The following is a 27028-nucleotide window of genomic DNA, read 5'->3' as shown; positions in this document are numbered from 1 at the left end:
GAAGGGAGTATGGAATATAGACAGAGAGCTACAATTCATATATATAGAATGGTATCAGCAATTGAAAAACTGTGGAAAGAATAGATGTTGGCCATCAGTGGCCGGGTGGAAAGGACTGAGTGAATGCACATGCCAAGAGTAACATACTTGTAAGTATGATTTCAAGGAGTACATGTGAAAGAGCTACTGAGGAGAGATGTGGTACAGACAAGCCCTAGCTTGGCCCTGAAGGAATGAAGAAGGTTTAGGAAAGATATAATTAACTTCAAATATCTGAAAGGCTGTCAAGTGAAATAAGTATTAGACCTGTTCTGCTTAGTCTCAAAAGGCAGAACTAGGGGTGATGGGTAGAATTTGAAAGACGTAGATCCAGGCTTGATGTAAAAACTCTTACAATTAGAACTATCCAAAAGTAGATTTGGCTGCCTTGGGAGTTAGTGGGTTGCCCTTCACTAGAAGTCTTCAAGCAAAATCCATATGACCCCTTGTCTGGAGGGGATCCTTGCTCAGACATGGGTTGGAATACATTACTTCTGAAATTCCTTCTGACTCCGAGATTGTGTGATTCTGAGCCTTAGTTTGGGAGAGACTATATATACAGAAGGAAGCGAAGTCTTTTGCTGTATTCCTACCCACCACACAGCATAGATAAAGAATTGTAATAAAAATCTTTGAATCCTAATTCTATTTATATAGTATATATTCATGTACAATATAAATGTATAATGTATACATGTGTATATACGAACACAGACATATATTCAGTTTCATTTGATTCAATAAGTATCTAGTGGTGTGCTTGGCCCTGTGGTAGAAACTCAAAACAGTCCATGCTCTCATTTTTCAATTGTGGGTTTTCTGAAATCCTACTAGTTCTTTCAGGAAATGATTTCCTGGTTAAGCAAAGAGTAATTTAGACCATGGATCATGACTCATAAATATGTGACATTAATTAATGCATTTTCTTCTAACTGAATAGAAAACAATTCACAAAACTGTCTCATCTCCTTCTCTAATCATGAAATTTCTAGTATTTTGTTTTACACTATCTACCACACAAACACACACACACACACACACACACACAATTTTTAACGCTACCTGTCCATAGTATTACTTGCTGTTTTTCAAAATTTAAAATACATATTTGAACATGGTTTTAGTCTCATCAGCTTTTTAAATCTATCTTCATCAATACTGTCTATATTAGATTATAAATCAAATGTTTATAGAACCAAATAGCTATTTGATTATATAGACTAGTATTTTCCAAATGATATCCTTAATATCTTCATCATCCAGCAAATGAATGTGATATCATGGGAAAAAATCCAATGCTACTGACATTTTTCTTTATATAAATATGAAATCATATCTTATTAATATGCTTTTAAAATATTAATATATTGGTAGAAAAATAGATTTACATTCATGCATTTTGTTTCAAAAGTTCCCTGATCCTCCTTTGTCAATATGACATTCATTACTCATGGATCCAATAATTACAAACTTCAGTAATACATTCCAATGCCCCAAAATATTTGTGGCCAAATTAATTTGGGAATGGCGTCTATAGACAACCAGTCACAATTAATTATCATTTAGTCATACATTCATTGGAGAATTAACAGAAGGCCAGAGAGAATGAAGTTGTGGAAGGAAATCTGAAATATTTAGTGAAACAAGTGGTATGGTTTTTAGGGCAGATAACATGTAAAACATCAGAAGAAAGCGGTTAGTAATAATCATTCACCCCCTCCAAAAACCTCCCTCCTTCCCCCCCTCCCATCAAGCAGCATTTTATGGATTAAAAAGCACTTTCCTGACAACAACCCTGTGGATAGGTAGTAACTCGGCCGTCCAGAGGTAAATAGTGACTATATACTATGAAGTGTAATCATAATGTTATCAAAATTTAATGAGGAATTTGACTCTATAGTAGCAATGAATGCTAAAATAAATCATGGGCTTAACTGTCTTCATATCTTCAAGCAGGATAATAACCAAATAAAAAGAAAAAAAAATCAGTAGTATGTTTAAAACTTCCAAAGAGGAGGGGGTGGTAAAGAAAACTGTTATAGTCTAGAAATGACATTAATAAAGGGGAGATAGCCAGAAGAGGGCAATGAACATGAAAAAAGTCTCAAGTCCATGTCACAAGAGGAGACACCGAAGAATAGGGGAATTTTTATCCTGGAAAAAAGAAACCTCAAGAGAACAAGATAGCTCTTTTCAAGTACTTAAAAGACATATAACAGGGAAGAGGCTTTGTTGTATTTGGCACCAGAGTGACTATGTGTTTTCTTTGGCCTGAAGGGAACAAGGCTGGAAGTTGCAAAGAGGCAGATTTGAGCTTCATGAAAGGAAAAACTATAAAAATCAGAGCTAACTAGAAATGGACTGCTTAAGAAGGTAGTTAGTTCCCTGTCTAGAGAGGTATTCATGATAAGGATATATAACTACTTGTCAGGATACTGAAGAAAGTATTCGCGGCAAAAAGAATGGAATTTGAAAATCACTCTACAATAATTTATGCTTTGTTGTTTAGACTTTTTTCAGTCTTGTCCAACTCTATGTGACGCCTTTTGGGGTTTTCTTGGCAAACATACTGGAGTAGTTTGTCATTTCCCTCTCCAGCTCATTTTACAGATGACAAAACTGAGACAAACAGGGTTGAGTGATTTGCCCAAGTTAACACAGCTAGTAAGTGTCTGAGGCCAAATTTGAACTCAGGAAAAAGAGTCTTCCTGAATCTAGACCCAGCACTCTATCCACAGCACCACCTAGCTGGCTCCTTTATGCATACCAGTTACTAAAAGTCAATTATAGAAATAGTATGATATTTTATTTGAATGGTAAAGATTAGATTAATTTGAGATTTATCCTTATCAATAAAATACTGCCATAGGCATTAGAAAGTATTTCTCAAAGTTTAAGTATAAAAATCTCAGTTTGCTTCTGGATTATCTATATAAGTTTGACAAGAGTACAGACCAGCCATAAGATTATAATGGACAAATGTGTATTTTTTTTTAAATTAAAGATTTCCACATTCTACACAAAATTTCTTACGCTGATCTTTATTATAAAATTTTTCTGCAAAATAATTATAAAACATATACATGTGTATATGTGTACATATATGTACACATTTATAAACATATACACACATGTATTTACCTTAAAGCAGTATAAGATTCAATCAACAAGTTTTGGGGAAAAGACTAGGTTTTCTGTATGACTTTTCTTTCTTCGTGTACTACATTACAATTTTTTAAAATATTTTTTAAATTTTATTTTTATTTTCAACTTAGCAAACACCAACTAAAATGGGCATTTTCATTTATACAGGAGAATACAAATAGAAAATCGTACATGACATGGTGAATCTCTATTATATACTTTTTGCTTTTCTTTTTAGATGCATGGTAAGTTCAACCTGTAGCTTTCAAAGTTGTCCTACTCATCCTGCTTCATTGTAGGCTTTCTTCTGTTTTCTTTTCTGCTTTTTAAACAAGATATCTCCACAGACCTCTTTTCTTTCCATTCTTTTTTCTTTTCTTAAAAATTGTATCTCAATGTATTTATTTATTTATTTTCAGCCACAAAGTTTATTAGAACATCCGTCATGTGGAGCAAACTATTAAGGAATCTAAGCATTTGTATTGCTAAGGCAAGTGAGCCAGATTTTAAGAATCTGAGCATTTGGCTAGATTTTGAGAATCTGAGCACCTTGATAGAGGACCTTATAGGCAGAAAGACTGTGGGAGGGATCTAGGAGTGGCCAAGTAGTTTGAGGAGGCTGGAAAGGGGTCTAATGTATTGCAATTTAAATGCTACTCAAAGGAATTTTGTCAAAATAATACTGAAACATGATAGCCATGGAATACGTATTTCTGATTATTGACTATCATAGGAGCATCATACTTAAAAACCAGTAACATGACTTCAAGCTCTTTGGGTTCTTTTTCATCAAAAACCTGAGGGAGGTACACATAGACAGACTGAATTGAGGTTTTTGCCATAATGAAAGCAGATACAAGGCTACTATTGGACCCAATAGCTAAATACTAGTTCTACAAAGATAAATTTATAGGAGCAAGTACTGAATTGAGCTCTTATTTTTTTCCCTAAGGTTTTTCAAAGCAGAGCCATTTATGGCTACCATGTTGTGATATCTCCTCACTGGTTCAGCAATACTCGCATAACACAATTTCCTGAGTGTCTACATTTTTAAGTCTTCCTACTTAATTTGTGCCTACATGTTGGTCTTTAAAAAAAAGAAAAAGAATTCAGTACCCTAACTTTCACTAAGTTTTTTAAAATGAAGATGTGGATTGGTATAAAGCTAAAATAGTATAATGTTGCCTTGATTTAAAACATCTTTAGGGATAAAACATAATTATGAGGTATTTGTATTTGTCTCAATTATCTGTACATTGGAAGAGTTTATCTGCTCATCCTAAAAAAAATTTAACATTGTTATGTGGTGGTGGCTACCCAAGGACTCTCCAAATATCATAAAAACATAGTTATACTTAGAAAGCAATACATTTTTCACTCCCATTTTAGGGAACAAAAATTGATCCTTGGTGTAAGCGAGTATTTATAATGGGGTTTTTAATGTATATGTTACTCTAATCTCATAGTCTCTGAATTTTGGAGACCAAAATTCTGTCTCCCAACTTATACTTAGGTAACAACATAAAAAACCAAAACGTACTTGAAAATGTTTAGGTAAAAATACATGCAAAAATATACATATTTTAATATGTATATGTATTTTAATAACCTTTGTAAATGAAGGACAAGGCAGCTAGGTGACAATGGATTGAGTGCCCAGTCTGAAGTCAGGAAGATTCATCTTAATAAGTTCAGATCTAGCCTCAGATACTTACTAGCTGTGTGCCCCCAAGCAAGTCACTTAACCCTATTTACCTCCATTTTCTGATCTGTAAGATGAGCTGGGGAAGAAAAGGACAAACCACTCCACTTTCTTTGCCAAGAAAACCACAAAAGGGGTCATAAGGAGTCAGACATGACCAAAACAACTGAACAACAACAAATGAAGAACAATTCAATTATACCGAATCCTTGTATTCGAGTATTCCATCACATATTGTTGAAGAATATGATTTGCCCAGCGACTCTCCAAATTTTCATGGGTTTATGAAATTTCATTCTTTTGGGTCAAACATGGAGAGCCTAATGTTGTATCATTACTTTTTTTAATTTCAGCAGACAACAATTTGGTCAACTATTGTACAACTTCCCTTCATACTAAATGAAGGGTCTGGGTGAATTTCATTTAATATATGAATGATGCACAAAAGGAAATTATTAAAAACAAATTTAAAATGCAGTCCCTTAGCATTTCATTTCAAATTGAAACACACTGCTTTGCATTGTAGTGGCATTTCCCTTTCCTTACCTTTAATCTCTTTATCATTTTTAAACCATCTGATATCAGCTGCAGGTTTACTTCCAGATGTTTTGCAAGTTAGTTGCATCAAGTCTCCTTCCATAACTGGTGATGAAAACCCACTGATCTGAGGCTTCTCAGGAACACCTAAAAAACAAGCAAACAAACATATTAAAAAAAACCATATCTGCTATTGTCAATTCATTCCTGTGAGACTTGAACTAATGTTGACAGGAACAAAGCTAAACTAGGTCAGCTGCCAAGAGTACTGAAGAGTTTTATGTACCATAATTAGTTCTATATTTTATGAATGGGTAAAAGCCCAATCAAGAATAATAAAATGAATGTCACAGAGTACACATAAACTAAATAGTTGATCTAAATCATTCTGGATTATTAGTAAATTGGTTTTTAACAATGTATAAAACATAATTTTATCTTAAATCCAATTCTGTCAGAAAAAAATACTAGTATGTTCAGTTCAAAGTAGATATGATTATAAAGGGCATAAAATAGCTAAGGAAATAATAGTTTTGTAAATTCAATTTCCCCCCCCCCCGAAACAGTCTAAGTAGCAGTATAGTACAGAAAACTGGTTTTGGGGTCAGAGGATTTGGGCTCAAACTCTGACTGCACAATTTAGGCTTCATTCATTTCATCTGTAAAATGAGGCAGTTAGATTATGAAACATCTGAGGTCTCTTTCAGCTCAAGATCTATGATCCTATTACTATTAATTAAAGAATTCGTGTAAGGAAGACCAAGTTTTATTGGAAATTTTTTTTTCTAAACCCAAGAATACATTGTGCTTTTCATACGTCCATATTAAATACTTTTCCCATTCTTATTTAATGAAAATATTTATTTATTTTTTTTTTGTCTTGGGCCTTTGATCCTAATAATTAAAGGAAAAGTCCATTCCCCCATGACTGGCCTGCTTATTTTTTCTCCTTGGATACACATCTCCCAACTCTGGGCATTTTTACTGGCTGTCCTCCATATCTGGAATTCTTTCCCTTCTTGTCTCCCTCCTGGCTTTCTTCAAGTTCCACCTAAAATCACATCTTCTACAGAAAGCCTTTCTTTATCTAGCTTAATTTGAGGGAACAAGAGAACACTTATTTATTGTATCTACTATGTTACAAATATTATCTCATTTGATCTTCACAATATCAAAATAATTTATGCTTGAGGAAATGGAAACAAACACAGGTTATTTGCCCAGGGTCATACAGCTTCTGGACCCCAGACACTTCACTCTATCCAATGCACCACCTAGCTGCCTCTAGTGCCTTCCTTCTGTTGATTATTTCTGGTTTTCCCAGTATATAGCTTATTTGTATACAGTTGTTTTCATTTTGTCTCCTCCATTAAACTGTGAGCTCCTTGAAAGCAGAGATGAGCTGACCTTTTTTGGTATCCCTAATGCTTAGTATAGTGCCTAGAAGACCATTAATAAATGTTTATTGACTGACTGATAATGGACAAGTCACCAAACCTTTCAATGGAAACATAACATAAACAATTCCATAGCATAAGAAATTATAAAATAGGTATCATTATTAGGAAAACACTTGGTTCTAAAAAGATATTCCTAAATGCATGTTTTAATCACTATTCACTTTTACAAGTACAGTGACCTATCCTATTCTTCACATAAAGGTGCTGTTACCAGAATGACTCACATGAGGATCAATTTACCCTGCTGTAGTTTTCCCCAGAAATGGAGTCATACTTTTTTCCCTTGCATTAAACCAATTCATCATCTTTCATGATACTCATGTATTAAATTGCCAAGCAAAATTGTAATTAGTCAGAAGATTTATGTACAACAATGTTCAACATGTGATTACAAAGACAGCACATTATTTTTTTTAATAAGCAGTGAGCATTTAAGGAAATCATTGAGAATTCTGAAAATGTCATCCTCCAAAAGTGGTGATAAAGCCAAACTGTCAGAGGATCATATGCTCTAAATAGATGAAAAAATGTGTAGGAAAGCTCCTACACACTGGGGACAGGAAAGGGGACAAAATAAATACTAGAAAAGAAGAAAAACATATCAAACTGCACTGATTACTAGGTATTGGTTATGCTTCTTTCTTTCCATCTTTTGGCTTGACAATAAAAAGCGCCTTTTCATCTATGTCTTATGACCGTTTAATAAGCTGAATTCAGTCATCTATTCTTGGGATCTCAAGGTGGCTCTTTACAGAAAAATACATTAACTTTAGGCAGTTGTTATCCCAAAATACTCCATTTTTAGTGGGTATTTTTTTGTCCTTAATGGCAAGCTTCTGAAGATTTTTATAAAATAGTCTCAGTGGGACTCGAAAAGAAACATATTTCATATCCTATGCACAAAACCAATCTCTAGCTGGATTAACTTTAATATTCCCAGCCAAAAGAACAGCATGCATTAGTCCCTTTAAATTCAACATTCAGCCTTTATCTATCTAAAAAGGAAGGCAAGCTCAGGGACAAAAAAATCAATCTTTAAAATCATATAACTTGTTCAGTACACAGGTGTGTTTCAATGAACTGTAGCAATTTTAGCTGATTGGGCAAGTGACATTCATGGAATCAGAGAGAACTCAGCACTGAAACTTTATTTCCTAGGCATCTCTATGAATGGATTGCTTTTTCTGTGTCACTTTAACCTTTGGGAAAACAGCACAACATTTAGAGAATGAAGCATAAAAGAGGCAGCAAGCTACAAATACAACTGACAACGTACACTGCAGAAGAAACAAGTCTGCAGAATAAGTTTGGGAAGTATGTAATTAAGGAGAAAACATCAGGAAAATGGGAGGCTCTTTAAAAAAAAAACAACTTTTGCTTTCAAATGTGACCCCATTGTGGTATTTTACAATAGCAACAGTAAAGATATTTATCAACTCCTTTTAATACAATTGGTCAGGAGCAAAGTCCTATTAGCCAGTTTTATAAAACACAATCTTGTCCCTTCTTAATAATGATGCCCATCAAATAGAAGCAACATTAAATGAAAGACAAGAAAAGAATAGGTCTCTGAGTTTGAGCTCTACAAAGAAAGATCCATGAAAATGGTCCTCAAAATAATTTTTACAGATTTGTGAGGTCTGAACTATGACAGTACTCATTTCTCTGGTATATTACTTTGGTATCCTTAGTCAATTGCACTTACCTAGTACAGTGAGAAAAGCCTTGGAAGTTTTGACAGGCATAGTAAATAAAGAACAGGTGTATTGTCCTTCATCTGAGAGAGACACATCACTGACGCTGATACTCAATTCATGCCATGTAGCTCGAACCAGTTCAATCCTATTGTCCCTTAGAGCTGGGAGTAGGGAAGAGGAAATGTTAAAAAAAACAAGTCATACAATCTTATTAAAATAAAATAAGCTACACATCATACTTTGTAATTCAGTCTACTAAGCAGTTTATTTCTACCCCATATTTGAACAACATTTCTGTTAAATCCAGGCAGTTCTTACAGGTTTCTAGGAACTGTTTCCTGGAACATTTTTTAACACAAGTTCAAATGAAATAGAATTCTATATCAGATGTTACTAAGTTATTGCACTAGTGATAACAACAGACTAGAAAAATACATTCCCTGTGATCCTTAAAAATATCAGTTTTTATTCAATTTCATAATAGCACCTAGCACAGTGCCTTACACAGAACACCCACTGAATACATGTTTTTTGTTGATAATAATGATAATGTTATAAATGAGTTCACATTTACAATGGAATATACTAGGAATTCAAAGGTACAATGTATTTATTTTTAATACAAACCTCTGGCAAAGATATTTCTCATAGAACTGATAACTAGAAATAATTTAATTCAACAAATGTACTACAAAGTATTTTACAAACTTTAAAGCATCCCACACATGTAATTTATTACTATCAGTATAACTATTATTATAATTTCATTCCCATCTTATATTTAATGTATTTTTTAGATAGAAACATCATCATCATCATCATCATAACAGGGCAGTGAAGTGTTATGGTATATAGAGAGCCAAGCCTGGAGTCAGGAAGACTCTTCTTATTGAGTTCAAATCTGGCCTCAGACATTAGCTATGTGACCCTGAGCAAGTCACTTAACTGTTTTTGGCTCAGATTCTCATCTGTAAAGTAAATTGGAGAAGGAAATGGCAAACCAGTCCAGTATCTTTGCCAAAGAGTCAGACACAACTGAAAAATGATTGAACTACAACATTATTATAATAATAATTTTCTCATCTTTTTTGATGGATTTCAGATAGAAACAGACTGAGGATGTCACTATACTACTATTATTCTTTTATACTTTAGTGTTCAATGAACTATTGCTCAGGTGAATAAAAATGACTGCATTTTATAATTGACTAAATGTATTAGAAAGAAAACATATTCAGGATAACTCCAGTAGCAGGCAGAATAAATAAAGGACACATACCTTCTCCCATTCCCAATTATATATTTTTTTCCATTCCATATAGTCTGGAGATTATGGGTATTCTGATAGATGTATATATCAATGTTACATCTAGGCACTTGTAGGCAACAGTTATATTTAGTTTATGTTTAATGATTCTATGTTTCACATATAGATAAACTATTGAATACTCAAAGATGTATTGGGATTTGTATCTTTAATATAAAGATTTGTTGTTTGTTAGATTACAAAGGATAGCAAACTTTTGGCAACAAATTCTAAAACCAATCACTTATGTCTAGTAATACAAAGATGCACACTTTCCATCATGTCATCATTGCATAATCTTTATTAACCAATAAATTTAAGCTCTTTAATAATATCATTTCTACAATCTTTAGTGGCCACAGCCTAATCCTTAATGTCATCATAAACTCCTCTGTTTTTGTAAGTAAACCTGCATGATTCAGACATTTGTTCAATGTTTCTTTGTTGACCATGAAACGTTATTTATCTCAATGAAATCTGGAAATCCTCTCTCAAGCTAATTAAGGGAACTCTCGATCTCTCTGTGAAATAAGTTATATGATATAATGCTTCTACTGGGCTTGGATTAGACACCTTTACAAAATCAACTTTCTGATGCTATGATTTAAAGAAGTAGCATATAAGAAATTTATTTCTACTTAACATACATTGGCAGGTGTGATTGGTGAACTTGTATTGGGAGACTGGGAGAGGTATTACAGGACTAAATAATCATAAATGTCTCTATTTTTTTTTTTAAGGGAAGGAAGTAGAACCTGAAAACTGAAAAACAGTAAGTACTGATTCCTAGAAAAATTCTCACTTATATTGTTAAGGGGTAGTTTGTGACCATTTAGAAAGAAAAAAAAAGTAACGATAAAAGGAATGAGTAGGGTTTTATCATGAACAAGTCATGCCAAAGCTCAATTCTGTTGTTGTTGGGTGGGTAGGGTTAATAAGTTAATATTTCAGCAAAGCCAACTCTTTTTTTGGTCACAAAGAATTGGAAATTGAGGGGATACCCATCAACTGGGGAATGGCTGAATAAGTTGTGGCATATGAATGTAATGGAGTACTATTGTGCTATAAGAAATGATGAGCAGGCAGACTTCAGAAAAACCTGGAAAGATTTATATGAACTGATGCTGAGTGAAGTGAACAAGAACCAGGAGAACATTGTAACACACAGTGACAGCCACATTGTGCGATGACTAATTTTGATAGACTTAGCTCTTCTCAGCAATGCAAGGATCTAAGACAACTCCAAAAGACTCATGATGGAAAACACTATCAATATTCAGAGAAAGAACTTTGGAGTCTGAACACAGATGGATGCATACTATTTGCTCTCATTCCTTCGTTGTTGCTTTGTTTTGTTTCTTCTTTCTCGTGGTTCCTCTCATTTATTCTAATTCTTCTTTACAACATGACTAATGTGAAAGTATGTTTAATATCAATGTATACGTAGCACCTATGTCAGATTGCATGCTGTCTTAAAAGGGGGCAGGGTGGGAGAGGGAGAAAATTTAAAACTCAAAATCTTATGGAAGTGAATGCTGAAAACTAAAAATAAATTAATTTTTAAAAATAAAAAAGAACTTGTCAAGAAAAAAAAATAAGATTTCAGCAAAGCCTTTAACAAAATTTCTTATACAGATGCCAGTATTGTCACAATTGAAAATGACACAAAACCTGGATGGAGAACTAACTATCTAGATGACAGTTAGGATTTAAATAGATTTCAACAGATTAAAACTATGGGTCAAATCTAATAAGATGAAAATCAGTAGGGATAAATATTTTTTTAAATCAACTTCAAAGTATAAGAAAGGGGTAGATGTGACTAGAAAGAAATTCCTATGGAAAAGATTTTGTAGATATTAGTATACTATGAATGCAACTATGTGGCATTGCAATAAAATAAAAAAAATCATAGTATCTTGAACTAAATTAAGAGAGGGGACTACCCATAATTAGGGAGGTGATGATATATTTACTGATTGATTTGTTTGTTTGCTTGCTCATTTATTCATTTATTTGCCTATTTATTTATTTATTTGTTTGTTTTATTCATTTATTCATTCATTCATTCATTTGTTTATTTATTTATTTTTAGGCAATTGGGGTTAAGTGACTTGCCCAGGGTCACAGAGCTAGTAAGTGTCAAGTGTTTGGTCTGAGGATGGATTTGAACTCAGGTACTCCTGACTTCAGGGCCAGTGCTCTATCCACTGTGCCACCTAGCTGCCCCCAAGGTCATGATTTATTGTAGTTGGCTTTGTTAATCCATGACTAAAATTTTATGTTCTGTTCTCAGCACCACATTTTACAAATGAAAAACTGAATTTAGTTCATAGCTGGGCAACCAAGATGGAGAGAGGCTTTAAGAAATCAAAGAAGGATCTGTTGAAGGAAATGGGTAAGAATAGCTAGGGAAGAAAAGATTTAGGCAGATAGAACAGCTGTATTTACTTATTTGTAGCAATGTCACGTGCAAAAGAGATTGGACTTGTCATATTTGGCCCAGAGAATAAAGAACAAATTATGGAAGTTGCAGGTTTGGGTTTAATGGCACGAAAAAAGTTCCTCATAATTGAAGCTATGCAAAAGTGTCATTGGCTACTTCAGGAGGTAAGAGAGATCCCCTTAACTAAATATTTTCAAACAAAGACCAAATGACCACTTGTCAAAGATATATAACAAAAGGGATTCTTGTTCGAACAGCAGGTAGATGAGAGGGTCTCTAATAGCAATCTCAACTCTGAGATTCTTCATGAAATTAAAGAAAATTACTACATTTATATTCTTAAGTCCTAGTTTACATGGTCATCTCAATATTGGAAATAACCAAACTGCATAAAGGAACATTATTTTTCCCTAAATGAGGATATGATATTACTTTCTTGAACATAACAGATATTCAATAGATAGTTAAGATCATGAAAATCAACAAACAATTATTAAGAGTTTATTATATGCCAGGCATTATGATAAACCCTAGGGATCTAAAGAAAGGCAAGAAGAGTTCCTACTCTAAAATGGCTCACTCTATGGGGCAAACAATTGACATTCAACTAAAAATAAACAGGACATGTATAGGATAAATAAGAAATAATCAACAGACAGAAGGCCCTAGCATTAAGGGAGAAGAAAGAAAGGTTGCTTATAGAAGGTGGTATTTTACTGAGACTTAAAGCAAGTCAGGGAAGCCAGAAGTAAAGATGAAAAGAGATTCCACCAACATCTATTAAGTACCTACTAGACAAACAAACACGGTCTCCAGAACTTAGTACAGTGCTGGCACATAAGTGCTTAATTAAAAAAAATGCTTGTTGACCAAACATAAATTATATCTATAGTTGCACATACTTTTAAAAATGACATTATTGCAGATCCATATTTTTCATGCAGTTTCACTTTTCTAGCTACACTGACCTGCTAAAGTTAAAAAAAAAAGAAAGAAAGAAAAATTGAATTATGACATAGGCTTAAATTCTCACAAGAATTTTCCAGGTCCTCAAAATAAATCTACATAAAAAACGATCACCACTAAGGAAATTTTCTGGATGTGGTCTCTTTTTGAATAGAGTGTAATTTTTCATTCTGTTGCATAAGAAAATTCTCTGAACCCTTGAAGAAAAGAAATAAGTACATTGAATGACTGAAGGAGGATTCCTCAAACATCCCAGAATGAAAAAAGAACTACTGGGCTAAGCCTCTAATTAGAATGCTCTGCCTCCTCAGCCTTTAAGTTCAAGGCACCCATTGGTGAAGTGACTGAAGGGTTCAAAAGTTTGAGCTCTAGAGGATTTAATCATGCAGCACATAAGAAGCAATGACCAAGGAGTAGAATTCTATTAGCTATTACTTAACTCCAGAGAAAAAGATCATTTCCTTCAATAAACCACTAGTTTTAAGTGGTTCCTAAATTACACAAATCTGCATTGAGGATCCATGCTGTGTAAAATCAAAAATCCTGGTGAAAATCTCCTAGAAAAGTTCATTCAAATACTGTACCTCTTACTTGTAGAATTTATCTGAGTATTCATTGAGTCTAATTGAATTTTAAGTCAACATTTAAAATGAAATGGATTTTAATATGACTACTGTGATATTTTGAGTGTGTCATTCATTTAAGAAATAACAAAGTGTTCTATACATATTTGTTTTCCTCTTTAACTGCTTTGATAAGCTAATGACTATCATACAAATAACTAGTGAATCTAAAGGTATCTTATTTTGATGTTTCCAGTGGGACAGTAATCTATGCCACAACATAGCATAATGTTGATGCAATAAGACCTTTGTGTATTTTACTGTGTAATCATTTTAAGTGACTATCAAAATGCAATTTAACAATCACTACACAAAATTCCTGACTTAAATGGACTCATCAGTATGGCTTTATTGAGCACGTACTATGTGTCTGGCCCCACAATAAATGCAGAGGATACCAAAATGAAAAAGAGAAAAGGAATAGTACCCTGCTTTCAAGGAGGTTATATTTGAATAAGAGAAACAATGCATCATTGAATCAGTAGATACAAGATAAATACAGAACAGTTGGAAAATAGCCTTGGAGGGAAAGCACTCTGGAAGGATCATACTTACATTTCAAAGTTTTTACTTAGCCCTGGTCTTTTTTTTTTTTTTAAGGAATCCTTGAAACCCATTCCTTTCTTGAAAGTTTTTTTCCCCCTCCGTAGGGAAACCTCTTTTTTTTCTTTTCCTTTTCTCTTGCACTTGTTTCCATTACTCTCTTTTCCTAAGCTGAATATTTGGACATCTATAGGTCTATGATGATTTTTTGTTTGTTTTGATGTGATTTAATTGATTTAATAATAAAGTTTATGTCTTCTCGATTTTACTTATCTCTTCAGCTTGAGTTCCTGAACTGGAGCATTGCGCCCGAGTCAGGCCCTGTCACCCCACACCCCAAGTCATGCTGCATATTTGGTTATCATAGTGGCCTTGCTTCCTCTCACTCTAGGTGCCCCAGATTCTTAGGCTGTTCCCCACTTCCCAGTTTTAAGCTTTCATGGATTTGTGGGGTCCAGAGTACTGGTTCTTCAGGAACTTTCATATCATCTAGAGACTGCAGAGCCCCTGAATGCCTGGGTCTATCCAGTTTTGATTCTATCTCATTGCAACAACTCCCTGAGGTTTCAAACTCCAACTTCCAACACTGAGGCTTTCTCTTGGGAGCCCTTTACCCTATCTGCCAGAGGACACAGAAGTGTCTCTGTCCCAGTTCTGGTCATGCTGTGAGTTTAGTGAATTTTTGCTTGTCCTGGAGCAGGATTTGCTAATGATCCCCTCTCCTGTTTAGGTTTCTGCATGACTCTTCACTTAGATGGTGGAAGAAACAACTTACAGTAATTTCTCCTTGGATTTCTTGACCATTATTCAGTCTGGTGACAATTTTAAATCTTTCTTGGAGTACGTTTGTGAGAGCTGGGTGCTATTCCAGCAGCCATTTTAGCTGAAAGTACCAACTATTTTGCTATTTCTCTCTAATTTTTAATTAGCTTTTCCCATAGGTGATTAGATGCATTGTCATTCATTGCATGACTATATATATATATATATATATATATATATATATATATATATATGTATATATATATGTATATATATGTGTGTGTGTGTGTGTGTATACATACACACACATATATATACACACATACATATACACATACCTATATGTATGATTCTATTTCATTTTCTACACTTAAATATAAAATAGCTTCTCTGCCTATGTCTTTTCATTGCCCATTTTTACTGTTGCCTTGTCTAGGATCATTATTGTCATCCTAGGGTTGTTTTTTTTTTAAAGATTCACTTGAATTGCAATGGGATATTGCTGTGCTATATGAAATGATGAACAGGCTGATTTCAGGAAATCTTAGGAAGACTTACATGAACTGATGCAAAGTGAGCAGAACTAGGAGAACATTATACACAGCAACAGCTATATTATACAGTGACCAACTGTGAATGACTTAGCTATTCTCAGCAATACAATGATCCAAGACAATTCCAAAGGACCTATGATGAAAAATCTATCTACATCCAGAGAAAGAACTGATGGAGTCTACAGATCAAAGCAAATTATTTTTTACTTTCTATATTTTATTTTGTGTTTCTCCCCCTTTGGAAAAAGGTTTTTTTCCTCCCATGTCTTCTTTCACAACATTAATAACATGTTTTGCATAATTGAACATCTATAATCTATATCCATTTGCTTATTGTCTCTGGGAGGGGGAGGTGAGGAGAGAGAAAATTTGGAACAATTTTTTTTAAATGAATGTTGAAATTTGTCTTTATATGTAATAGGGGAAAAATATTATTTTAAAGAATTTAAAAAAGAAACGATTCACCTGTGGCATAATATATTCTGCTGCACTCTTTAATTTTAACTCTATGAAGCTTTTTCAGCTGTTTTTCTTATAAACAACATATTGTTCAAATCTGAAATATTTTTCCATTATTTAAATCAGTTCATCCAATCACCATTCACAGTTATTATTGTTAATTGTGTTCTTCCCTCCATTACGTCCTTTTATTATTTTTTCTTTTTTTTGCTCTCCACCCCATTCTTTACAAAATAAAATGAGGTAAGGAAAGAAAAGGAATGAGATCAGCACTAGTCAGATATAATTGGAATGGGCTGATCCTATTCCTTTTCTCCTCCTGTCTTCATTCAAGTCTAACCCTGATCATGGGATTTTACATTTTCTTTTTCTCCTTTTAATTTCCCATTCATGATCTGCACTCCATAGTTTAAGTTTGTTTTGCTGTGGCTACTATGGTTTTGTTACAGGATTGTGAGTTCTCAGATATGTTTAGTCTCTGAATAATTAAAACTGAGTATCACTGTATGGCAATATAGAGTCATATGATGGATTTGAAAAAGGCTGAACCTCACCACAAGTAAGGAATTAGAAAGAAGAATTTAAGGAAAGCATGTAGAAATATATGATTTTTAAAAATCTGTCATGTCATGAAAGTGCACACTACAATGGTATTCTCATAATGTCAGCAGACAGTGAGAAGGTAAGATTGCAATTTTTTTGAAGGGCAGGAACTGTTTTTGTTTTCTTTAATGGCCACAAATCTTAGCATAGTGCCTGATTTGTAGAAGCCATTTAGTTACCAACAGAAAGGCCACCAGGATGTTGGATATATTCCTGTACTGAATTCACTGGAGGACATAGACAGGAGTTGCACAATCTGGGCAGTCATTAATGAGTTTAAACCTGCAATTTAGAAAGAATGTCAACATCAATGAAACTACAGAGTAATTGAGTATCTATCTATAAATTACATAGTCTAGAGACGATGTAATATAAAAAATTTCCTAAGTTCAATGTCAATAATATTGGTTTTAAATGCCTAGAGAATTGTAAAATGAATTTTTGTGTCAGTTCTAATATGATTTCATATTGAAATGCATAATCTCTGCTACCTGTAATTCAATAAAGCTTTAGGAAATACTGGAAGTGAAAGAGTTAAAATGTACAGACAAAACAAAGAAATATGAAACTAGTAAATCCTTTTTTCTGTTTTGTTCTTTTACAGTCATACAACATAAAACAATCTAAATCAATCTTCTGGAAAATTGGTAAAACAACCATTGCTCCAGAGCTGATATCTGGTATACCAAGTTTCAGCCTGAAGTAAATTTTTACTGAAACCATGGAAAATGGAGTTTTATAATAAAAATGCTAACAGATCCTGAGCAATAAAACTGGAAATGTGACATGAACCCTTTGCAGGAAGCTTTTCAATGACAGGCTTTCAATTACTAAACCTGTCTTTTCTTTCTTCAAACAACTAAAAATGCCAAACCTGCTATTTTTCTTGTATGTGAAACATCCTTTCTTAAAAAACTAGAAAAGGCAAAATGTCATTGTACCTAAGAGTTAGCACTGTGTAAAATAAATGCAAACTTAGGAGTGATGACTCCATCACTGAAAATCTGGAGGGAAGAAGTGAAGACTTCCTGGTGTTTTACATTTTCCATGTTTTCACTCATGCTGTTTACTGTACTTGGAAAGCCTTCCTCACCATCTTCTTCTATTAAAAATATATCCATCTTATAAAGACTAGCTCAAATTCCCCATGTATGGTTTTGAATACACATTTTTACCTCTTCTTCATTGGAAAAGAAGCAACTTGTCTAGATGGCTGGCCTTGAAATCAAGAAGACCTTGGTTCAATTCTGATTTATTCACATACCTCTGGTATGTTCAACTATGGAAAAGTCACTTAATCTCCCTATGCCCCACACAAATAACTCTTAAGGATTATCCATTTCAGATTGCATTGCTGACCTATTTTATCAGAGTAAGGTTTCACACCAGGAATCACCTGAATCATTGAAATCACAGATTTGGAAAGCCTTCTACTCTTACTACTACTTTCACCAACCCCACATTAAGTTAACCATTTCTAAAGGACATAAAACATAACATCTACATCTTTGAATTCCACATAATGCCTAAATGTTTATTGAATGACTGATAACATGAATGAGATTTTATGTTCATATGGAGAATTTTTTTATACCTCTAGAGGAGTAAGTAAAAGATGATCTAGACAGGAATTATTTTGCTATAACAAAAGACTAATTTGAAAACCTAATAATAAAAAAAATTCCTTCCAAAAAAATCTCTTTTCACTTAATATTAACTTTTAAAACTAGATGCTATTGAGAAGAAACTTATTTACTTTATCTTTACCTTTGTTGAGGAAGACTTCTGATTTAGATTTTCAACAAATAGGTGCTGCCATAAATAGAGTAGTTGACCTGGAGTTATCTGGTCTCAGACATTTACTAGCTGAGGGTCCTGGTCAACTCACTTAACTTTGTCTGCCTCAGTGTTTTTAATCTGGAAAATGGGAATAATAAAGGAGCTACCTCTCAGGGCAATTGTGAGGATAGAGACAATATTTTTATAACACATTATAAATCTTAAAGTGTTACTTAAATGCTAGCAATTATTATCTTTATTATAAATTTACTATAAGAAGACTACATATTTGCCTTGAAAAAAAATAATACAAAAAGTGAACTCTGTACTGGAAGAAATACAATACCATTTTAAAATCTTCTCCATGACTCTAGATTTCTAAAAGAAATAGCTATTTCAAGTCTTATTTATTTCACCAGGAAAGTTCAAAATTCAGAAAATTAGATGCTGGAGAAATGTTGTAAATTCAAAGATCTTGCTTTAAAATGTGAAGGTAGGCTTCTGTGTTTTTCTAGGCTTATATTTGACCATGTCTTTTCATTGTGTATTTACATGAACATACTCTTAGAATGTCAAAACTTGTTAAGTGAAACCGTAGCTCAACAAAAAGCTTTTTTTCTAGTCTTATAGTCCTAAAGTAGATGTGTTATTCTCAAGCAAAACTCCCTGCCTTTATTTTTTTTCAGTTACCAACTGTGCAACATGAAACATACATGAACAATGAATATATCCATCATATGCAAACCAAAAGAGCTCTTTATGAATTGGAAAATAGCCCATTTGAAGACTGTTCCAGCTCCTTGGCTAAATGTATGACCAAGAGGAGCTGCAACTATTATCCTCAAAATTTTTAATTAAAAATTATTTCTAATTCTCTACCCATTTCTGATTATTTTAAGAGGAGATAAGAGAAAAACAGTAATGACACTAATTTTATCAGTGAAATTTTGTTACACTAGCTAATAACATTGAGCATTTAGCTATAAAAAAATTTCTTTACATAAGAATGATTTTGTATTCAAAAAACCCTCTTCAAATCACTTTTATTCAAATCCCCAATGAAAAGAAAGTTAAAATAGTCAAACTAATCATTTATCTGCACAGACATGTTAATAAGCAAATAACAATATACAAAATTGGTGAGAGTCATGGAAACCAGGTCTCATGGAACACAGTTGATAGAAATGAGCATGTTTTACCCAGAAGAGAAAAGACTTGAGTGGACAATATAGTTGCATTTGAATATCTGAACTATAGTTATACAAAGAAAGACAAAACATTTTCTGTGTAGCTCTAGAGGACTGAAATTATAGCCTTGGTTAGATGCATAGTTAGATCTGGGTTCTGTATAGGTAAGAACATTTTAACAATGAGAATGGTTAAAAATAAATAGGCTGATTTAGTACCAGGGGAAGGGGCTGAGGAGTGGAATGGATAGAGTTTCGATATTGCTGAAGTTTTTCAAACAGGCTCAGTGAATCTATATTCTAGAACAAAAGATCTTAATCTGAGTGTTCATGAACTTGTCTTTAACATATATTTTTTGATAAATATTTTAAAATAATTTGCTTAGTTTGTATTTTGTTTTATGCATTTTAAAACATTATTCTGATAAGGGATCCTTAGGCTTCACCAGATTACAAAGGATACAAAAATGATTAAGAACTAGAGGGTAGACCAAAAATCAGAGTAGAAGAATAGGAGATAGGACTAGATGACCTCTAGAAGATCCTCCTCTAACTCTTATGTTTCTATGGAGATATCTTCAAAATTCACTATAGCTCCTCTGGTTGTCATATGTTTTATTACTTTTAAGATTACACTGATTTTTTTTAATTGAATGGATTATTCATTTTAAATTCACCTGCTTTGAATCATTCCTCAAGCATGTCTAGTGAGAGTTATACCTTAAAAGTAATGTTTTAAGATAAAAATGTTTAATCATTTCTAAGGCTGTGTCTAAACAACACCAGATGGAAAACAGCTCAATTTGATATTCTCAGTCTGTTTAATGACTAAATTGGATCACCTGCCAGAATGAACCAGTTGTTTGTGTGGAAACTGGTCACTGAGATGAATGAAAAAACTAATTATTCTAAAATGCTTGGATGAATATGTATCACAGTCTCATATCTATCCCCTAAGCATACAGAGAGTACCTCAAAATGAGTGCTACTGTTCCTGTACCACAATATTTTGATCAATAACATTAAATTTTTGGGATAGAAGACATCATGAAAATTACTCATATGAGCATGCTCAATTGAGTTAAAGAAAAATAAGAAAAGTATCAGGGCATAAAAATCTTTGAAAATAGTAGTTAGATTATAGTATAATTTTTCACTAGAACTATAGATTATTTTTACTCCTCTAGATAAATCACTTTATCACCATCTTGTCTGGAACAAGCTATTTACAATTCTATTTTTTCACTTCTATGATATTTGACTAAAATGTATGGAGGGTTTTTTTTTTTTTAGTTTGGATTCTCTAGGGTTAGTTTCCTTATCTCTAGGATCAGAGGATTTTTTGGGGGGGTTGTTGTTGTTTTAGATAATCTCTGAGGTGCTTTCTTGCTATAAGATTCTATGAATGGGGTAGTAGATGCATTTCAAGCCAGGAATATATGGTTTCAATCCTACCTCTAACACCTACTAATTGTCTAAGGGCAGGTGCTTCTCTTCATCTCTCAGTGCCTTGGATAACTCTTATTAAACACCTTTCATGTGCCATACACTGTAGTAAATTCTAGGGATACCAAAAAAGAGCAAAAATACTCGCCCTTAAATACCTCAAAATCTACTTTAATCAAACAGTAGAGAACAACGAAATTAGAGGGCCAGATCTCCTACAAACCCATCGTAGAAGAAAAAAAAAGGGAATGGAAAGAATAGTATTCTCTTTTATTGAAAATTCTCTAGGAAAACACAGAGAAAAGTGTCATTTGTTCATGGTATCGCAGAAATAACAAAGTCATCTTATGAAACAGTGGCCTAAAATGCTACTAAGAGTTTTTCTGTTAATTGTTGTGTACTTCCATTTTGGAATATTATGGCAAATATTAGTATAATATTACCAAACTACATCAGTCAGTTCATTTAGTAACTTCTGTTAGTGAAGTAGGACAGGGAGAATTTCACAACCTTCATTTTATCATAACATATATTTTTTAACATGAAAGCAAAGAGCTTGAGAATATTCATGTTAACTGTAATTTTCCCTATATTCAAATTGGCCAGCAGAGAAGCCTCTGCATTGCAGTAGTATTGGGTATGCAGTGATGATTACTGACAGTTTCTTCCAACTCTGTGCTTTGCTTCTTCACTGCTTCAAATGGAGATGATTTTGTCAGTATAAGTATTCTCTCCACAGCCCCTCTGGGGTATAAAAGACATTGGTTGTGAGTTTCCATGGCCAAAATAATTCATCACCTGCTGGCCAACCTTCTGGTGATCAGTCTTTCTGAATGCAGTGAGGATAGTCCTTAGATAAAAGACACAGACTTTCATCAGACCTGTACAAAAAGATTTTCTATCTTGATACAGTACATGTATATTACATGTGCAAATTTTCACTTGTTATTTATCCAAATACTAGATATGTCATAGATAAAAATAGATAGATCTATGCATATACATATATTTTTATTACAGGTTATTAAAATTATCTGATGAGTAAAAATTCATAAGTACAAAAATTCTGAGAAATATTATTTCCAAAGACCATATGAATGTAACTGAAAGTTTTCCTTGCCCCTCAAAAAGAATTTCTGAATGCTACCAAACTACTTAAATACAGCAGATACATAGGATTTGATCAAATAATTTGTCATTTCCTTAAAGAAAATGTCTTTCAGCATTTGGTATCATTTGTAACAGTATTTACCTAGTTCCAGATAAAAAGAAAGTTACTTGGCATTTGAACTACGCAGTGTTTGTTAGCATTCACTCTTTGCAATCCGCCTACAATATACTGGTCGCATAGCCATGTGAAATTCATTTTTTTTGCATCTAACAGTAAAACTACCCCATGTAGTCATGCAGCGAAACCCTGTGAGTGCATTTATATCAAAGAGATAAGAAGATTAGATGTCATGCTATTATGGAAAACACATCTACATGGCATACTGGAAAGAAATAGCATCTGGCTTCATTAGCTATAGAAACCATTACCCTATAGTTTGATCTTCTTATCTTTTGAGAGCTTTATATTCTATAACTGTCTGGGCTTAGCATTTGAAATACAAGGAAATAAATGAATTCAGAATACTTTGGAGGAGGTCTGAATATTTCCGGTGCCATATTTCATACAACCTGGACTTCATCTTTCTTCTGTATACAATGGACAGACAGTGCGTCTTAGATTCAGAAAAATCTAGAACCAAGTCCCGCCTTTGATATACATTAGTTCTGTTCACATGAGATATTAACTTAACCTCTCAGCATCTTAGGCCACTCTCTAAAATTACAAATTACAACAGAAACGTTCATCTATGTCTCCACTAGGCACTACCCATTTCAATCAAATCTCTGTTTGTCTCCCTTCTCCCTTTCTTTCTCCAAATATATACTTGCATGTATTTAGATACTTATGTGTATATATGTATGTATATTAAATATCACTTAAAATTTTAAAAGATAATTTTTGAAAGACACTGTTGGCAGAATGGATTGTGAACTGGCCTCAGAGTTAGGAATTAGTAGAGGGCATTTCCTCACTGGGAGTTCCATATATAATTAAATTTCAGGTCTAATCCAAATATATATGAAAAAGCTGTTGAGAACTGAAATTTGGCATGTTTCATTTGAAGAGAGTTGTCTTACAAAAATTATAGGAGTCCTAGTGATTACTTCTGGTTATTTCTCATTAGAATAGGCAAATTAATTAATTACACCAAGCACTATGCTTTGCCACTGTGTGCTAGTTGTAGAGATATGAACATGATTAAGACAAGAAACTTATTATCTAGTAGGCAAAGACAACTATAAAAAACAACAATCCTCTAATACAAATGGTGCATGAGATGTACCATAAGATACATTAATGATCATAATAATGATGGTAATAACTAGCATTATATAGTGCTTAAAGGTTTGTAAAGCACTTCATAAAAATATCATTTTATCCTCATGAAAATCCTGAGATGTAGGTGCTATTTTTAACCCCATTTTACAGATCAGGAAACTGAGGCAGACAAAAATTAAGTAACTTGCCCAGGCTCACATAACTAGTTAAGTACTTGAGGCTAAATTTTAACTCAGGGCTTCTTGACTTTAGTTCCAGTAACCTATCGCTGTACTATCTAGATATCTTAGAAGTATGAAGTTCTATAGAAGCTGGAAAGAAATGACCTTGGTGAATGGAAAATTAGGGACAGCTTTGTGGAAGAAATGGCGGTGTAAGATTCCATAGAGATTGAAAATATGGAAAATTTCCCTTAATCCCCAAGTGAAAATGCAGAGGCTGCCAAGCATGTTGTATAGTCCAAGAAAGGCCAAGTCTGGCCAGAGGGGCTTCTGCACACAGGCAAAACATTAAGTGCCATGACCCAGGGTTAAAAATTTGCTCCAAAGCCCAAGACTGAAAGAATGGCTGACAATTTTATAACCCCAAGGGAGAAGGCAAGGTAGAGTCTCATGGTGATGTGATAGCAGTGGTCTCTAGGGCAACGGTGGCCAGGGAGTGGTGACAAGATAGTAAGAGCAGAGTCAGGATCCCTCTTTCTTTGAGACAGAATCTCTTTCTCCTCATCTATTGTGTCAGTCCTGTTATTGCTAACAAGTCTACAGAGACATGTTGCAACACATTTTGCTGCTTGGAGACAGGTGGAAGCCCAAGGAATAATGATAATCCCATGTAGAACTAGAGCTCCCAAGGCTCTAGGCATAAGGGACAAATTGCAAGTGAAACTGTCAGCATGGTGAAAGAAGGGAGGGCAGCACTTCAGGGATGGCAGGGCCTATAAACAGGGGCTGGGTCACTCCAAAAAGAAGGAAATATTTTCCAGCACTGTGTATTTTCATTTTGGCTTCTCAGAATGGTTAACTTCTGGGGCAGTTAGGTGGCACAGTGGATAGAGCACCAGCCCTGAAGTCAGGAGGACCTGAGTTCAAATTTGGCCTCAAACCAAGCACTTGACACTTACTAGCCATGTGACCCTGGGCAAATCACTTAACCCCAATTGCCTAAAAAAAAAAAAAAGAATAGTTAACTTCCTTTCATGAAGAAACACATGAGGCAGGTCAGAGGTGGGATCCAGATTCTGTGCTCTCCATCCTCTGACTCTTGAGCATCTCTTATCCTAGAAGCTTTTTTCTCCCAATTGCTTATATTTTCCTGAGAATAAAGGGGGGAAGGGGTAGGTCTGTAAGCTTGGGAGCAATAAGCCCAAAATGACCTTGGAGCTCCTTGCTTAGCTCCTTGTCCTGAGTCCAGGCACTACTACTCTAGATAACCCAGTTCTCCTCTCCCATTCCCATTCCCCTTCTACCCTTTAGTCCTATCTGCTAAACTAAGGCCAAATTTCAACAGTTGTCAGGACTTAACAGGCAGGAGAACTGCATTTGCTCTGCCACCAATTCTTCTGTCTCCTCTTCTATAAAATGAAGGAGTTAGACAAGGTGGTCTCTCAGGTTCCTCCCAGCGCTCATAGTCTTACTCTATGAGATCTATGCTCCATTTGATTCTAAGTTAATTCAGCCTCAGTTCCTCTGAGACCTTGAGTAAGTAATTTTCCTTTTCTGGGATCTCAGTTTATCTGTAAAATCAGAGTAAATTTTGACTAGATAATCCCTAACATCCCTCTCAGATCTAACATGAAACTTTGGGGTTTTGGGGGCAGGGGATAAAGAGAACGAGGTAGAAGCTGGCACCAAACCCTCTTTCACTCCCTTCTCTGAAAACATTTGCCTTTTTGTTTTAAGGTGTTCCTCAGCCTCCAGTAATAAGGTTTCTAGAATTTCAAGTGAGAAAAAACAAAAACAAAAACAATCTTAGCATCTAGTCCTGAGTAATAATCAGTTTAAAAAGAAAGCTACCAAATGGCACTATTCCTCTGGAAGTGCGTTGGTGGCATCGTGCTAATTCCATTATTCTGCTCAGGTGTGATGTCAAGAATAATAATTTCGACACGTGTTTCTCCTCACTCAGAGTCTAATGCTTTTGCTTCTATATAATTCTGCTTTAAAACCCACTCAACTAATACTAGAGGAACTGAATTTGAATCTATCACTTCATCTCTTTAGGTCTTAGTTTCCAAGGTGATCACTAAGGTTCCTTCCAGCTATAAAATCCTTTCCAAAATTTCAATAATTCTGTCTTTGTCAGAGGAGTAACATCATTATTGAATGAAGTCAGCAAATCCTTGCATGTCCCAATGATCATTGAAAATCCTAGGTAGTGAAATATGATAAACCTGAATCACTTTTGAAATCTTCAATGTAACATGGTTACAAAAGATATCTGAATGTCACAGATCTTATAAAACTTACTGTTGGCCTCCATGACACATGTTTAATATTTTATCACAGACGATTGTAGAGAGTGCTCTGGGAGAAAAGCTCTCTCATTCAGAAAGGATAATTTCTTTTTTTTTTTTAATTTAAATTTTTTTATTTTTTCCATATGGTTTTGAGTTGAAAATTTTTCTCCCTTTTCCTCCCCCCCCCTCCCCAAGACGGCTCACAATCTGATATAGGCTTTACATTTACATACCCATTAAACATATAGAAAGGATAATTTCTTACCATAGTTTGGTGTTCTCTTCCTCCCCTGTTCCCCACATTGATTAGCATGTTATTCCTGGCTATTTTGGTGGAAATGTCCTTTGAAAATCATCAGGGAAGAAACACCTAGATGTGAACTTTGGAACCAAACTAAAATTTATACATATCTTTTTAAAATTTTTGAACTTTTTCCCTTTCCAACTGTACTGTCTTCCCTTCTTGGGAATATGGAGAGAGTACAAACTTGAACCATTATACTGCCTAGAATTTTCAGTGATGGCTTCCTGACTTTGGAGGTTCAGGACTTATCATTTCTTTTAGTATACTGTTTCAATAGAGGAACATAGAATTCCATTTTTCATTCAAGTAATCTGATCTCAGTATACTCAAAGGAGTTAAACTAAGCAATGTTTTTGTTGCTCTTTCATAGCTCCATAGTATTCTGTTAAATTATACCAAGAAATCATCTTTTATGGTATTCCTTACTTCCACAAGCACTTGTTAAAAGCCTACTATGTTGAAGACACTGTGTTATGGGCCTGGAATGCAAAGATAAGACGAAAAATATTAGGTTGAAGTATACCAACCTAGCACCAATAGTGGAGTAGTAGAAAAAGGGTGCAGAGAATGCTAAGAATTATAAACATTTATTTTAAGTGGTGGTACTGTAACAGGATGATCCTT

The 27028-nt window shown here is 34.1% G+C and overlaps 1 protein-coding gene across 2 annotated transcripts in view; it reads right to left on the bottom strand.

Moving 5' to 3' along the window:
• The window catches only part of CADM2 (cell adhesion molecule 2), a 1332213-nt gene that overhangs the window by 185676 nt on the left and 1119509 nt on the right, over positions 1–27028 (bottom strand). For both annotated transcript variants that reach the window (XM_020970708.2, XM_020970710.2), the window contains exons 4-5: positions 8588–8740; positions 5432–5569 (exon numbers count right to left, since the gene is read on the bottom strand). In XM_020970708.2, coding sequence (XP_020826367.1) covers positions 5432–5569; positions 8588–8740 — 291 coding nt within the window. The remainder of the gene's footprint in view (positions 1–5431; positions 5570–8587; positions 8741–27028) is intronic.

This window comes from Phascolarctos cinereus, unplaced genomic scaffold (assembly GCF_003287225.1).
Source record: "Phascolarctos cinereus isolate Bilbo 61053 unplaced genomic scaffold, phaCin_HiC Scaffold_7;HRSCAF=346, whole genome shotgun sequence".
In the NCBI taxonomy this organism is placed as follows: domain Eukaryota; kingdom Metazoa; phylum Chordata; class Mammalia; order Diprotodontia; family Phascolarctidae; genus Phascolarctos; species Phascolarctos cinereus.
Note: the sequence above shows the minus strand (reverse complement) of the source record. Positions and strands in the feature narration are given on the sequence as shown.